A 16,749-nucleotide genomic window follows, 5' to 3' on the forward strand; every position below is an offset into this window, starting at 1 on the left:
GTTTTTAAGGGTGAACCGGACCGATTTTTAAAACACTGCCTAAATCCATCCCAATCCAACCAAACCTGTACTCTGGTCCAAAATTATCGAGCTCCTAACAAGACCCAATAAGACATGACCAACCCCATTAATTTCTTTTACGATGAATTCTTGTGTCGCGTCGAAAATTTTCAAACTCCAAATTGAACCCATTGTAGGTCAAGCATGAACTTATCCGTTCGAGGCTATCAATAGAAAGTTATTACTATTATAATGCTTGTAAATGATAGCACAAGAAAATTGGACAATAATAGATAAAATCAAGCATTACATGATATGCTGGAGTTCTAAAATCACAAAACATAGATAACAACTAACCCAATGAAAAGAAACCAACAATGAATTGGCGTCTTCAAATGAGCTCCTTCAAATTCTCATCTTGTTTGTTGGTGGCAGAAGAAGCTGCGATTTTCGACAATTCACTAGCAAAATGAAATCCTCCAAAATCATCATAAACGTTGCTGGACTGAAGGGGTTCCCTAAATAAATTCGGCTGCATTGAGTTGCAACAAAAGCTCTCACTAATCATCTTTTGCAAATCACAATCACCGGAAAAAGAAAATCCGCCGCTCTCGGTCAAATTCTGGTCGCATCCGAGGGCGTCGATGGCTGCTTTGGCCTCCTTGATGAGCCAGTCGATGGCCTTGCTCGGCCGGTCGTAGCCGAGGCGGTCCTGCACGTCGTAGAACTGGATCGCCGTCGCCGGAGAGAGCCGGACGCGGCGATCCCTCGGCCCCCGCGCCGTGCGGACTTTGCTGTGGCGGTCTTTCCTGCCCGTCGCCCGCACGACGCGGCCTCCTGCGCCGTCAGTCGCCTCGGATTTTCTTTTCCGAGGCGGCGACGGCGGATTTGACGGTGCCGTTGGGGCGCCGTCAAAGGATGGGAAACTGTGGTTGTATGAGTAGTAATTGAGGAATGATGGTGGTTGTCGGTGATCTTCGTCTACTTCATCGTCCTGTGATTGGATTTGGTTGATTGGAGCATACATTTTTTCTTGTTTCTGTTTTTGGTTATGGTGTGGTGAGTTTTGGGGTGTGGCTTTTAGGTGCTTGGTTTCATTTTAGTGTCGTTTTGGGGATGGAAAAGTGAGCTCACAAACCGATAAAGCTTCCAATTCCGAACATGCATATCTGTATATTCATACTTCTTACACTAAATCTGTACGTTTGTGTAATCATGCCTCTACATTTTATAGCGTGGTGCATTGATAAGTGTTTAAAATAGGGGCGGATTGGATCGTCTAATAATGACCCAATCCAATAAGACTTAATCCGAACATGGCTTATTAAGGAAGCTGTAAATCCGAATACGAACCCCAGTTTGCTACCTTCAAACCTGAACATGATATGAACTCGTTAACGACATGATATAAATGAGTTGACACAACACAATAATGAACTGAACCTGATATTACATGATTAAACCTCATTTTTCAACCTAATTTACACGATAAAAATCCATTTTATACTATTCAAAGTTGATTTACAAGAAATTAATAAATTAAAGTAAAACATATACTCCCTTTGTCCCAACTAATCTACATTATTCTCCATTTTACTTTACTATATATCTACTTTAACTATTTATTACGATTTTTTAAAAACGAGTGCAAAAAGAAGTAACTCAACTTAGTAGAGACGGAGGAGTATTTTTAAAAATAACAGAAATAGTACTCCCTCCGTCCCATCAAAATATGGGCAGATGAGATGGCACGAGAATTAAGACAAAATTGGTAAAGTAAGAGAGATGAGGAGAATTGTATGGTAAAAGTAAGAGAGTGGAGGGAATGATAATTAAAGTATTGTTAGTGGATAGTGGGACCTATATTATTAAATTAATATTACTTTCCAAAAATGGAAAGTGCACATATTTTTATGGGACGGAGGGAGTAATATTAATAATAATATTTGTTATTGGGTTACCTGTATCCAACCCGAACCCAACCCGAAATTATCGAGTTCTTAACGGGCCGACCTGATAAGGACACGAATCCAATATGACTTGACCCAAACCCAATAATTTCATGCAGATTCATGTCGGATTATCGTGTCGCATCAAAAATCGTCCTCTCTATTTAAAAGTGACGTTCATGGATAATACTTCCTCCGTCGGTCCGTAAATAAAAAACTTGTTTTGATGTTTACAACAATTGTTTGAGTTTATAAAGAAAATTATAAAGAAAATAACTAATATAGACTTTTAATTCCTCAACCAAACAACTCTAATTATCGAGCGACAAGTAGCAAGCATAGCTAAATCATTGGTATAATTAGAAAGAGACACATCAAGGTGAGGATCTACACCATCATTCTAGGTCCAAGAATTGAGAAAACACCACTACCAAGCATTGTTGTAACTTGTAATAGTAATCATCATGGAATGCTATTGATAAATTGTTAGGTACAACAAGATGCAAACTAAACTCTCATACAATCTTGGAATGCAAGATACATTGATCATAACCAATTGCCAACACAAGCCCCCTAACAATCGAACCTCTTTTTGTTTATGAATGTTTGACCTAGTTGGATATGTATAAATCAAACATTTCTATATGTTGGATGTGTATAATGAGAAAAAATAAGCAAAGACGAAAAAGAACATTAAAATGTGAGATTTACTAGTTTAAAATGAGGAGTGCATGTTGAGAGAGAAAGATGGACTACATAGTAACATAGTACATAGAGGTAAATGATGTTTGTTAAGAGACAATGTGTGAAGATGAGTGTATGGATATAATAAAAGAAGAAGAAAATGTGGGGACTTTTTTGGTGGGGAATTCACATATTTCACTTTCCTGCACATCTGCTCTTTCTCATCTTAATCATCTCTTCCCAAGTACAAATGTTTGCTTCCACATACATTACTTTATTTTGAGAGAGAGATCGATCATTCATAAAGTGATTCTTTTTGGGGAAAGGGGTTGCAATTTTCAGTATGCTTTAGATTTTGGGAAAATTACAACATGTACATGTTTGTATCGTCTTTTGAGTGGTACTATCCTTCCAAAAGTTAAGTTTCGATTCTTGATTTTAAATATAGAACGGTCTTAAATAATAATGTTGTGAAGTAAATATAGACAATCACAAATATAAAAGAGATGAATACAAAAAATTGTTTAGCCAATTCGATACAATATATATTTATGTGTGGGAGCGATGTTAAGCCAGAAATTTCACTATATAATTTTGATGATGATTTCTACAATGAGTGAGCACCTCTATTTATAAATAAAATAGAGAGCCCTAATTATAATAACACTAGGAAATATATTTCATAAGAATAAATAAAAAAATACTATAGAAATAAATTACCATGTGATTTAAGAATTTGATGTTTAAAGTAAAAGAAAAAAGAGTAATCTAAAGAGAAAGAAATAATAAAGGACGAGAGAAGATAAAAGTTTTACTAAAAGAGAAATGAAAAATGTAGTTGTGATAATGAAATGAAATATGTACAATAGCTAGTAGTTTGGGACAGATGGAGTGTATATATATACTGTCTCTGTTCGTCATTAGGAAACCTATTATACTATTTTAGTTTGTCCGCTATTAGGAATTCTGATTCATTTTAACTATAAATGATAGGTAGATTCCACATTCTACTAACTCATTCTACTAATATTTTATTATAAAACTAATATAATTGTCCTGCATTCTATAACCTTTTTCCACCAACTTCACTTCATATTTTTTAAAACCCGTGTCAAACTCAAATAATGGCGGATGGAGAGAGTATACATATACTCCCAGCTGCCATAATAAGATACTCCCTCCGTCCGCGAATATGAGTCTCGTTTTCCCATTTTAGTTCGTCGTGAATAGGAGTCTCGATTCACTTTTACCATAAATGGAAATAGGATCTCATCTTTCACTAACTCATTTAATTCACATTTCATTTAAAACTAATATATACAAGTGGGACCCTTATTTCACTAATTTTTTTTCCACCCACTTTACTTAACATTTTTTAAAATTCGTACCGCTAACAAATGAGACTTCTAGTAGCGGACAGAGGAAGTACTTTGTTGTAGGAGCAGTTACACCAACTAACCACCAACATGTTTTGAGCCAATCTCTAACATTTTCTTGAAAGATTTTAAGAGAAAAAATTGGAAATGGAATCAAATACTCTCTCCATCCCCTAAAAATAGAAATTCTTTCTTTTTTTTTTATCCCCCTAAAAATAGAAACTTTCATTTTAGAAAATTTATTTCTCTCTAATGAGGTGAGACTCATTTTCTCTAACACATTTTTCTCTTTATATCTCTCTTACTTTACTAATTTTGCCTTAAAAACTCGTGTCGTTTGATGCACTATTTTTTAGCACTATTAATACATGCAAGTATAGAGAATAGAAATAGTATAGCCAAAAGGTCAGTACCGGATATCGAACACGGGAAAGATGAACACAAAGTTTATATCCTCTATTAAAACTCAATTACTATTTGGAAAACCGAAAGATTTTGAAAACTTTTAAAAACTGAAAGCAATAGAAAGCAATTAACAAGTGATTGCAAATAAATCACGAAGATAAAATATAGAGATAAGGGCAATTCCAGGGATGTGCGTTCATTGTTATAGTTATACAAATTCCAAACTACAATACTCTATCACAGTTATTACTTTGATAGGACGAGTCACCTAGCTTATGCCCAAACGATACAAACATTGATTACAATATTAGGGTTGTCAATCCTAATACGTAACTCCAAAAAACTCCTAAGACCTTTGAAAAGTCCTCATGCTCAATTAACAGTGCTGTTTTAAGGGAAGCTAACTGTAGCGTCTACTTAGTGGACCTAACTCGCTAGAATTCTCTCACAGTTATGAAGCAAGTTGTATTAAATCATACATAATTGTGTCACTCAACCATGTAGCATCAAAATTACTTAGAGAAGAAACAAAGTAAAAACAAAACGGATATTAAATAGAAAACTGGAATTGTATAACCAAAGTCTTTACAAACACATCCCTAGAATCCTATGAGTTTAGTTATACATAGTGAAATAAGTTAAATACATAATTGAAGGGAAGACAATTTGAACATAAAACTAAACAAAATAAAACCCGTAGGTTGAATCATTGTCGTTCTTGATGTTCTTGAAATCCTTTTTCAACTCCTTGCACAATGACGTATTCTAGCTTTTAATCTCTGGGAATTTATGTTGCATAAAGAAGCTCTCTTTTGATGAAGCTTGAGGTCCTATTTATAGGGTAAAGTCATTCATCCTTGTAGAAGGAAAAGATCTTCAAAATATGGTAAATCTTGGTGCAGAATCTAGGGCTCTCGGATTCGCCGCCTTTCTCCGGCGGGCCGCTGCACCTTGACCGGCGGTCGCCGCGTTGCAGTCCAGAGTCTCGGTACCTTCGGCGGCGGACTACCGCATGACCGCCGGCGGTCGCCGGGCGAGACTCGTTTCCAGACGTAAATTTCCGAGGCGGGCCGCTACAGATATCTGACCGCCGGGCGCCGGCGGTCGCCGGTCGTCGTCTGAACTCCATATTTCCAGAGTTTGCGTTTTGACTCCCTTTTTTTTGGTTCAAATATGCACATATCTCACAAAACACGTAAAAATACCAAAATGTATAAAATATGCAATTATTGGACATGTACAGTGACTTTGACATTAAAAATGAACCAAATAATGGCCTTAAAATAATGCAAAATCCGAAAGTATCATCGTTTCAAATATTTCTATTTTTACGGGACAGGGTGAGTCCTTAAGAGTTCAAAATCAAAAGTCAAAACTCATTGTCAAATTAATTTAAATTTTTGCAATTGATGGCTTGGCTTGTGGCCTCTCGCTGGCCAAGGTCTTTGGCTTTTCGATAGAAATTACTCCCTCCGTCCCTAAAGAATATGCATTTTGGGTTCAACACGGATTTTAATTTAAAATTGGTAAACTAAGAGAGCGGTAGAGAGAAAAAAGTACTCCTAATTTGTATTGTTAGTGGAGAATGAGTTCTACCTCATTAGAGAGAAAAGACTTTTCAAATTTAGAAAGTGCATATTCTTGTGGGAGGGACTAAAAATGAAATAGTCATTATTCTTATCGGATGAAGGGAGTATTAGAATCTTGTTTAGTACATTGACGCTAATGGTTTAGAGTGCTTCTATGTGATAGAAGTGAGTCGTTTTATATTTGAGGATAATACAACAATATGAAAACAAGGTTTTCATCTAATTGACTTATAATTGATTTATTTACTTTTATTATACTCATTACCCACTTAAGATGTCCGTCTTTCATTTTTAGTTTGTCTCACTCATGATGTCCACTTTCTATATTCATAAATTCTTATAACTCATTAAAAATATTCAACTTTCTTTTTTTCTCAACTCCCTCCACCTAACAACATTTTTAAAATCTCGTATTATTTGAGAATATGGATATCTTGAGTGAGACGGGGAAGTAATTTTTATACCAATATCTTTTGTTTTTTTTTTTTTTTCATTAGTTTTGATACTAAAGAGTACTAATAAACGTTTTGAATTTTCTGATTTTTCAATAATTTTCTGATATTTCAAGAATAGTCTATCAGCTAAAGAGCCCTGAAGTTGATCGGTAACCAAATAATACTACTACTACGAATAATTACTCCTTCAATCCTATAGAAATAAATTCATCGGAGATGACATAAATTTTAGTAGGTAATTAATGAAATAAAAGATGGAGAAAAATGGTTGAAATAAATAATAATTTTTATTGGAGATGACATAAAGTTGAAATAAGTAATAATTTTTATTGGAGATGACATAAATTTTAGTAGGTAATTAATAAAATAAAAGAAGGAGAACAATGATTGAAATGAGTAATACTCTCTCCGTTTCTTTATAGTTGAATCATTTTTCTATTTTGAGAAGTTTCTTCATAGTTGAGTCATTTCTATATATGGTAACATTTTTCTCTTTCTTACTTTACTCTCTTACTTTATTCTCTCTACTTTATTCACTTTATACTTTATTATCTCTACTTTTTTATCTATTTATTTAACACCATCAATATTCCTTTCTAAAACTCTATGCCGAAAAGTTTCGCCTCAACTATGGCGAAAAGGAAGGAGTAATTTCTATGAGACGGAGGAAGTATTTAACAATTTTGTTTAATTGAAATTATAGACATGACGCAATTTAGCGTAAATTAAAAATGCTTACTTAACTACTAAATTAATTTATCTATTTCATCTATTCTTCCTCTTCAATATCTTGCCGGTGGCACTAGATCTCCGTTCTCGTTTTCCAAACCGACTCCTACGATGCCGCTTGACGGTTCGGGAAGATCACAAAAGCTTCTCGATTTAGCTAAACGCATCCGCCACGAAAATCGCAATCAAAATCCTGATGCCAACGTCACTCTCAGTAATTCAAGAGCTCATGAATCTCAATCTGCAGCTGAACCGATCCAGCGCAATAGAGCTGCAGTTTTGATTTGCTTGTTTGAAGATGAAAATTCTGATCTTCGCGTGATACTCACCAGGAGATCTTCAAAATTATCATCCCATTCCGGTAAAGACGATGCATTTGTTGTAGATTGGGGATTTACTAATTCGGTAAATATGATTTTTTTTTATAATAATAATAATTTTTGGGGGAATTCTATTGTTTAGGTGAAGTTGCTTTGCCCGGAGGGAAAAGGGATGAAAATGATAGCGATGATGTTGCTACGGCTTTGAGGGAGGCTCAAGAGGAAATTGGATTGGATCCTTCTATGGTCGAAATTGTAGCTGTTCTTGAGCCTTTTCACACTAGGGTAATTTCTTATTTTCTCAATGTTTATACTCCTTCGTCCTTAATAAATTGTCACCATTTGACTAGACATGAGTTTTAAGAAATAAAAATAAAAAGTGAACTGAAAAAGTGAATGGCATGTGAGTCCTATTTTGATTTATTAATTTTATAGTAATAAAATGTGAGTGAGAATGAGTCTGGAGATTGTGGGGTCCACTGCCAAAAATGTTAAAAGTGAAAGGTGACAAATAAGTGGCAAAATTTCAAGGACGGAGTGAGTATATATCTATTGATACAAACTGTTTGTTTGGGATGTAATCGAATACAAAATCTATATATCGTACAAGTTCCAAACTATGATCTGAACTGTTAGATTTCAAGATTTGATGTCATCACATGACAAATATATCAACAGAAAATGACAACACAACGTCAACATTGTCAAGTATTGACATTTCCTGATGACGTTATTTATCATCTGTTAACATCAAATCTTGAATTCAAATAGTCCAGATCATAGTTTGGAGTTTGTAGGAAATATGCTGCTTGCATTTTATCACTACCCTTGTTTGTTTGGTGTATATCTGTATGAATTTCTCTGTATTCTGTATTAACCAGCTCTAGTATTTTTAGGAACTAAAAATTAGGTCTTGATTTATACCCTGAGGATGTAATATTCTTGGTTGCAGATAAATATTGCTGTAGTTCCAGTGATAGGGGTGATTTGGGACAAGAGGGCCTTCGAACCTATCCTGAATGCAGCTGAAGTGGAGTCTGTATTCGATGCTCCGCTGGAAATGTTTCTCAAGGTTGGCTCGTTTAGCTTGTCTCGGTTGTGTTTTTCGGTCATGACTCATGTTTGAACTGTGAATTGAAGCAATTGAAGTGCTTGATGGCATGCTGCAGGATGAGAACCGGAGACAAGAGGAGCAAGACTGGAAGGGTCACAAATATTTGCGTCATTTCTTTGATCATCGAATCGAGAATGAGACGTATGTAATATGGGCTCTGACTGCTGGAATTTTAATCAAGGTTGCATCTGTTGTTTACCAACGGCCACCATCTTTTGAAGAGTGCCGGCCTCCATTCTGGAGTATACCCAACCGATGAAGGTAATGGTGTACGTGTCTATATATCGTGTATTGTATCTTGTAGCATTTGTGACTCTATGATTTCTAGACTATCCAGCTCATAAATATCCTATATTGAAGACCTATGTTAACTTCAATTTTCTTTCATGTATTGGATTATTGGATTATATGAAAGGATTTAGTGTCTTCTCCCACAAAATGCTTAGAATAGGTGCTTACTATAGTGAATATTTAGATTATAGTGTACTATTAAACAAAAGAAATTACAGAGATGATTGCTTACACTTTCTTGAAAATACATACCAAATGAATTGCTATAGATTGATGATTGCTTATACTTTCTTGAAAATACACATCAAATGAATTGCTATAGAGTGATAACATATTGGGATTTTAAGACTGAACAGAGGTGATAACGTAGACAGTCCCTAGAGATATCGGGTATAGAATTAGTGCTACATAGCCCGTCCAGCGTGGAAACGTGGTGTTGAAGCTAGTGAATCCGCCCATGATGAGGCATATCAACAGAACCAGGTGAAGCTCTGCCGTGACATCTGATGACAAGTCGCGGAAGTATACCGGCACGAGGAATGGAAGCAAACCGATAATATTTCCCATGAACACACCAGAATATAGCTGTTCAAAGAAAAGAGAGATCTCAGTCGTCTAGCGTTAAAGCTGCACAATAGAAGAAGAATGTATATATGTACCGAAGACAGCATCAAAGAGTTGGTCCTCTGCGACTTCTGTGAGGCCGAAGTAATTGTTTGGAGGATAGTGCCATAGTTCAGAGCGAGAGGAAGAACCAAATACGAAACCCAGAAGGATGACACGTTTGCTGCTGTGGCGAAATCCGAGATTGACTTCGACAATGGCTGTGAAAGGGTGCACGCGATTGCGATTCCAAATGCCAAGGATAAAGTTGCTCTGATGTAAATCGACCAAGAAGTGCTGGCTGCTCGGCTCGTGCTCGTGATTCTACCTAACAGCGCTTCCTGCTCTGGACTGGTTATCTGCAAATTTTGAATTCAATATAATTGCATGAATATATATGTATAGATTTCGATGCCTCGACATGCTTTCGGATGATCCGGGTACCTGTCCGGATGTTGCTATTTGTGACGGAGTCTGATCTAAAAGGGTTAGAGCCAATTTGGTCATGCCCGTTACGAACTCTTCTTGGCTGATACCTCCATCACCGGTGGTGTCAAAATATGTTTCGATTTCCTCCAAAACAAGGTTTGTGCTGATGTCGTCGTCATCCATCTTTACTCCTAAGACCAAGACTCTGATTTCTGCTGGTGTTACTAATGCAGTGTTGTCCTTGCCAATTTTGTTGAACAACCTGTTTAGTATGTGTGGATTAGTGAACTTTGGTTACCAATAAACGACAAAAATTTATGCAATATATGCATAAACTTACCTTTGTATCTTCACTATACTGGGCTTGCCATTTGTTGTTAAAAGTGTCAGTAGCTTATCCTTTGCGTATTTATCTACCATGAACTCGAAATGTCTGTTTTGTATCCATGGCTGGAACGACTGCACAAATATACGAAAAAAGGGCAAGTATGTTGTGAAAGAACATAATAACATTACAATGTTTAGTGTTGCATTGCTAAGTATGAGATTTATCTGTGGCTCGTTACCTCTTTAGGACCCTTGTCCCCGCTTTAGGAACGATTAGAAACGCCCCAATCACTTAACAGATGAATTGGAAACGAAAGAATATCCGTTTAGATTGAATTAAACCATAATTAGGATGAATGCAGGGTGTTTTAGGCTTCACCACTTTACCTGATATATTTTCCATTGATTTGGTATTTTGAGGTATAGGGTGTGTTATATTATTGCTAACTATTTAAGTCACCAACTCGGCTAACTCATCAATGCAGTGCATTAAAAATGTCAACACGGTGACATTAAAATGTCAACACATAATATCAACCCATTATATTGAAGTTCAACAAAATTATGTGTTGACATTTTAATGTCAACATCTTGACATTTTTAATACACTGCGTTGATGAGTTAGCATGTTAGCAACTTAAAGAAAATTAGCAATTGATCACACCCCTTGAGAGGTATATGTGTGTGTGTGTGTGTGTGAATATAACATATGCATTATGTTTTGAGCTTGAACATATCATCATGCTGTTGGAGGGAGATCTTATTTATATATACCTGAAACAAAATGTAACCAATGAGCAAAGCAACCGTGATGATGAGAGCGATAAGAATAAGGACTTTTTTCACCGACGACGAGGTGATAGCATTTTGAAGCTCAAGGATAAGATATGGCACTGAAGCTACCAACACTAGCCGGGCCGTCCAGCTCGTTTCGATGTCTGTAGTGATGCTAGAGCCGGCTACATGAGAAACAACGGCCACAGGTTAGATCGAAACTGTGATTTTTTAGTGTTTAGGAAATAGGGAAATTTCCAGCACCTGTGGCGGTTTCAGGTTCGGAAGTATCAATTGTGGCATCCTCATCCGGATCGGAACTTCCGAGTACGACAGTAAGTCCCCATATCAATGTGAGAAGGATAACTACTCCTCCAAGCACCATCCCCATTCCTGATGTCACCCGTGCTTGAGCCTCTTCCGTGGTACTCGTAAGTATTGGTACTTGATTATAACACACAGGATTTTGTAAGAAAGCAAGCAGATGATTTTGTACGTACGAATAAATGTGGTTTAATATAGTCAATTATATCATAACTTTAATAAATTTTGTCATTAAATGTCTCATTTCACTATTACTATATTTGTTAAATCGATTATATATTCCACCAACTCGTTTCAATCATATTTTATTATAAAACCAATATATAAAAGTAGAATTCACATCCCACCAAAAAAAAACTACCACTTTAATTTATAAAGTCAAAACATTTCTCAAAATCTGTGACAGTCAGATATGACATATTTAATCATGGGCGGAGGGAAAATTATATATTAATCCGACTTAAATATATACTCCATCCGTCCTCCATTAAATATTCCATTTTAATTTTTTGTCGGTCAGCCAATAAATGTCTCATTTCACTTTAACTATATTTAGTAAGTGGATCATATATTCTACTAACTCATTTCAATCACATTTTATTTTATAGCTAATACTCCCTCCGTCCCAAAGAAATAAGCCATATTTCCTTTTTCATATGTCTCATGTTAATAGTCCATATCCATTTATGGTAACATTTTCCTCCTTTTTTAACTTTATCATTTATCGGTCCCAATATCTACTACACAATTTCAACTAGTATTTTTTTTTTCATTCTCTCTTACTTTATCAATTACACATTAAAACCCGTGTCAAACCCAAATGACATATTTCTATGAGACGGAGGGAATATATAAAAGTAGAACTCACATTACACTATTAATTTTAATCCACTTTACTTAAAGTCAAACAATTTCTTAAAATTCGTGTCGATCATATATGGAACATTTAATCATGGACATAGAGAGTAATTTTTAAGAGTGATATACAAATATGAGAAAAGTCATAGTTTTCGACTTTCTCAAGTACACCCTCTGTCCCATTTAAGATTACCCATTTCGTTTTTCACACGTGTTTTAGAAAAATCATAATAAATAGTTAAAGGGGAGGAAAAGTAAAGGAAGAGAGAGAACAATATAGAAGAGAGTCTCTTCCATATTATTTCTCTCTCTTAATTTACTTTCTCCTCATTTTAACTATTTATTATGATTTTTACAAAACAAATATGAAAAATGAAAGATGTCATCTTAATTGGGACAGATGAATTATTATATAATTTCCTCCTATTCCGATTCAATGCAATACAATTATACCAAATCCAATTCAATGCAATACAATTCAGTTCGATCATTAAAAAACTTCAATTACAAAAATTAGCGTTACTTTATATTTATCGACCCACTATGAAAATAGTAACTTGATAACTATGAAAACAGTAACTTGATATTAATAAACATAGAATTTTTCCATATTTAAGTCTTTGATTTATCAACACCTACCCCGCACGACTAATGTAATGAAATAGGACATGTATATTTGTTTAGGCAAAACACATTCTTAGATCCTTACACTTTAATCAAAATGTTCATTAGGTCCTCGTATAATTTTTTCGTTTTAATAGGTCCTTATACCTTTCTCATAAATTTCATCACATCCTCGTACAATTTTTTCGTTTTAGTAGGTCCTTATACTTTGATTATAACTTTTATTAGGTCCTTATACAATTTTTTATTTTAAGATATTCTTTTACTTTTATCTTAGATAATAATTTATATTAAATTAAATTTAATGAATCTTTTATTTTTATTATTTAACTTATCTTATGATTATAAATATTGGGAAACGTATCTTTCAATATAAATATAAATAATCAATTGAAAATTCGGATAGTTATTCTGAAAAAAAAAACTTTGATTGTAATCATGAATCATCACGGTTAATCTTTTTATTATTCTCTACAAGTTATTGAGATAATTGGATAACAAGATGATATTATCTTTATAGACTATGCTAAGTTAAACAATGGAATATTAAAAAGATCATTAAGTTTAATTAAATTTAGATTATTATCCAAGATAAATGTAAAAAAAGTCCCTAAAATAAAAGATTGTACAAGGACCTAATGAATGTTATAATAAAAGTATAAGGACCTACTAAAACAAAAAATTGTACGAGGATCTGATAAAAATATTGTGAAAAGTATAAGGACCTATTAAAACGAAAAAATTGTACAAGGACCTAATGAACATTTTGATTGAAGTATAAGGACCTAAGAAAATGAAAGATGTCATCTTAATTGGGACAGAGGAATTATTATATAATTTCCTCCTATTCCGATTCAATGCAATACAATTATACCAAATCCAATTCAATGCAATACAATTCAGTTCGATCATTAAAAAACTTCAATTACAAAAATTAGCGTTACTTTATATTTATCGACCCACTATGAAAATAGTAACTTGATAACTATGAAAACAGTAACTTGATATTAATAAACATAGAATTTTTCCATATTTAAGTCTTTGATTTATCAACACCTACCCCGCACGACTAATGTAATGAAATAGGACATGTATATTTGTTTATTATTACATCGAACTGTTCTCTATCATGTGACGATTAACAGATATTGATCCATGTTCGTGCAATCATTTTTAATTGTTTCCTTTCCTTAATCTTAATCAACAAGTTGTGTCACACGAAAAAAAAAATTCTAAAGATATGAACAGTTATTTATTGGGATAATCTAGTGATTATTTTATTCCATACTGGATTGTTGCTTCTTAAGAATTTGTTAAAATATTATTACTTGCTTCATAAAAAAATTGTTGTATCTTGACTTTTTATCTGTATCCCACTCCCACACATAAATTAAGATAAAACTGTATTTACAGTTGTAATATCACGTTTCGTCATATTTCAACGACGACTTTAGTTGCACAAAAACATGGTGAGAATATTACTAGGGATTATCAATGGTATATTCAGCAAGTATCAAAGAGAATATTCTATAATTTCTTTTATATTTAAAAATGACCTATCATTTATTGGGATCTCAAATAATAGTATTAATAGGGAACAACTTTTTTGGTCCACGAACTTTGCCAAAGTATCATTTTAGGTCCGTGAATTTTAAAAATATCATTTGAGGTCAATCAACTATGAGTTAATATCATTTGAAATACTTTTTTACTATTTCCAAATTTTTCTGGACGAAAATACTCTCAATACCTTAAAGGGTATTTATTCTTAATAAACTTATCATATACTCATATTTTTTAATAAATATCTTTACAATATATTTTTGACGAATACTCTAAATATAATTTGACATTCAATATTACTCCATCACTTAATTTTGTGACATGCAAGTAAAATTGTTTCTTCAAATTTTTTATATTAAAGAATTTTAAAATTGATTAAAGAACTTTTCTTTAATAATAAAATATTGAATAAGGATATTTTACTTGCATGTCACAAAATTAAGTGATAATACAAAATTAAGTGATAATATTGAAGGTCAAATTATATTTAGAAAATTCGTCAAAAATATATTGTAAAAATAATTTTAAAAAAATATGAGTATATGATAAGTTTATTAAGAATATATACCCTTTAAGGTATTAAGGGTATTTTTGTCCAGAAAAACTTGGAAATCGTAAAAAAGTACTTCAAATGATATTTACACATAGTTGATGGACCTCAAATGATATTTTCAAAGTTCACGGACCTAAAATGATACTTTAGCAAAGTTTGTGGACAAAAAAAGATGTTCCCTCTAGTATTAATTACTACCTCTGTCCCTGAAAATTTGATACATATTACCATTTCGGTCCGTCCCTGAAAATTTGATACACTTCACTTTTACCATTTTTGGTAGGTGGACCCATATTCCACTAACTCATTCCTACTCACATTTTATTATAAAACTAATACTTTAAAAGTAGGACCCACATTCCACCAACTTTTTCAACTCACTTTCCATTACATTTCTTAAAACCCGTGTCGGGTCAAAGTGTAGCAAATTTTGGGGGACGGAGGTAGTATTAAGGTATGATAACTAATCGTGTGATGAATAATCCGGTGTTTGATGCACCAAATCAAGTCTTCAAAATAATTTGAACCCCAAAAGTGACTAAAGTACTACACTAGTATTTTTTATAGAGAAACTAAAACAATATACATAATGTTTATAAAGAACTCCAAGGTGGTGGGAATATCGTGACTTAAACATAATTTGAATACTAAAGTCCAAAATTAGTATTGTATATTTGTTAGAATTTTTTTTTTTTTGATCATGTACATTAAGTGTGTCAGTATTTTTACTTAAACAATATGTCTTGATTAATATTAAATTGTCAATCACGACGTTTTGATATGATTAATGGGTTAAATTAACAGACCAAAACATATACTATATGACCAGAAAGTAACACACACTTAATGCGTATGAACAAATAGTTTTTTGCAATGTACGAGACTAATTTCAGACTTTAGTCTAATTTAAATCCTACCAATTTTATTACTGTCCACAGCCTAAAGCCAAACGACCAAAAACCCCTATTCATACCCATAGTTACATGAATATGTACACGATTTTTCAAATAAGAGTAGGGTTTGACAAGTCAATATATAATTTTGAATTTCAATTCAAATGTAAATAGTAAATGCCCACTCATAGTAATAAATTAACACGTTATACCTAGCTAGACCAATTATCGAATTTCATTTCATATTTAAGTAAGTCAAGATCTGTGAAATAAAAGTATACTTACAAAGCATCATAACGAGCTGCGGAATCGTGCCGAGGAACTGAAACACGCTGCCGCCGACGACGCCCGGCCCGATGATCTGCAGCCACAGATTCGACCCGGCGGCGACGTAGCTCCCTCCGATCGACAGCAAAATATTGTACACGACGATCATGAACAGCAATCCCCAACCATTGGTGGTGCACGGCAGGAATCCGTACACCGGCTCGCACGTCACGGTGTCGGCCGACAGAGGCGTCCACTGCAGAAACTTGCCGCCGCCGCCGTCGACGTCGCTGTCGGAGACGGAGCTCCGGTCATCGGCGATCGAGCGGCTGTGGGCTAGGTGGATGATTGCGAGGAGAAGAGACGAAACGACGACGAATCGTTTCATTGTAGCGGTTGGGTTTTGGAGGGAAAATTGATGTGAAAATTAGGTTTTGATGTATGGATTTGGGATTTGGGGGTGATGGAGCTGCATGTGTGGGCCGTGGGGTTTTTATGTGTGTTGTTTATGCGTGTGAGGTGATTTTAGTTGTTATTTTATTTTTGTGGGATTTGAGATGGTAATGTAGTAATGGAGTGTAAAAGCTATTATTATATATTTCCTTCGTCCCATAAAATTGGT

At 34.2% G+C, this 16,749-nt stretch overlaps 2 protein-coding genes across 4 annotated transcripts; one reads left to right on the forward strand and one right to left on the reverse strand.

Annotated features, from left to right (window-relative positions):
* The first annotated feature begins 7,206 nt into the window (after positions 1–7,206).
* On the forward strand, positions 7,207–9,060 carry LOC125217044 (nudix hydrolase 11-like). 3 transcript variants are annotated; one of them, XM_048118870.2, is made up of 4 exons: positions 7,207–7,548; positions 7,650–7,792; positions 8,460–8,579; positions 8,648–9,060. In XM_048118870.2, the coding sequence occupies exons 1-4, from the start codon at positions 7,299–7,301 to the stop codon at positions 8,768–8,770; spliced, it is 636 nt and encodes a 211-aa protein (XP_047974827.1). In that variant the 5' UTR covers positions 7,207–7,298; the 3' UTR covers positions 8,771–9,060. The 3 variants fall into 3 exon arrangements, with proteins under 3 accessions (XP_047974827.1, XP_047974828.1, XP_047974826.1); XM_048118871.2 differs by having other exon boundaries at positions 8,657–9,060; XM_048118869.2 differs by having other exon boundaries at positions 7,214–7,548; positions 8,677–9,060.
* Positions 9,061–9,085: 25 nt separating this feature from the next.
* On the reverse strand, positions 9,086–16,618 carry LOC125199628 (sodium/calcium exchanger NCL2-like). The gene is made up of 7 exons (XM_089068989.1): positions 16,146–16,618; positions 11,310–11,489; positions 11,046–11,230; positions 10,285–10,403; positions 9,960–10,206; positions 9,572–9,874; positions 9,086–9,497 (listed from the first exon to the last, which is right to left on the reverse strand). Exons 1-7 carry the CDS (start codon positions 16,513–16,515, stop codon positions 9,255–9,257), a joined length of 1,647 nt encoding a protein of 548 aa, XP_088925115.1. The 5' UTR covers positions 16,516–16,618; the 3' UTR covers positions 9,086–9,254.
* Positions 16,619–16,749: the final 131 nt, after the last annotated feature.

This window comes from Salvia hispanica, chromosome 3 (assembly GCF_029641045.1).
Source record: "Salvia hispanica isolate PSC_SH4W2 chromosome 3, Shi_PSC_v1, whole genome shotgun sequence".
NCBI classification, from domain to species: domain Eukaryota; kingdom Viridiplantae; phylum Streptophyta; class Magnoliopsida; order Lamiales; family Lamiaceae; genus Salvia; species Salvia hispanica.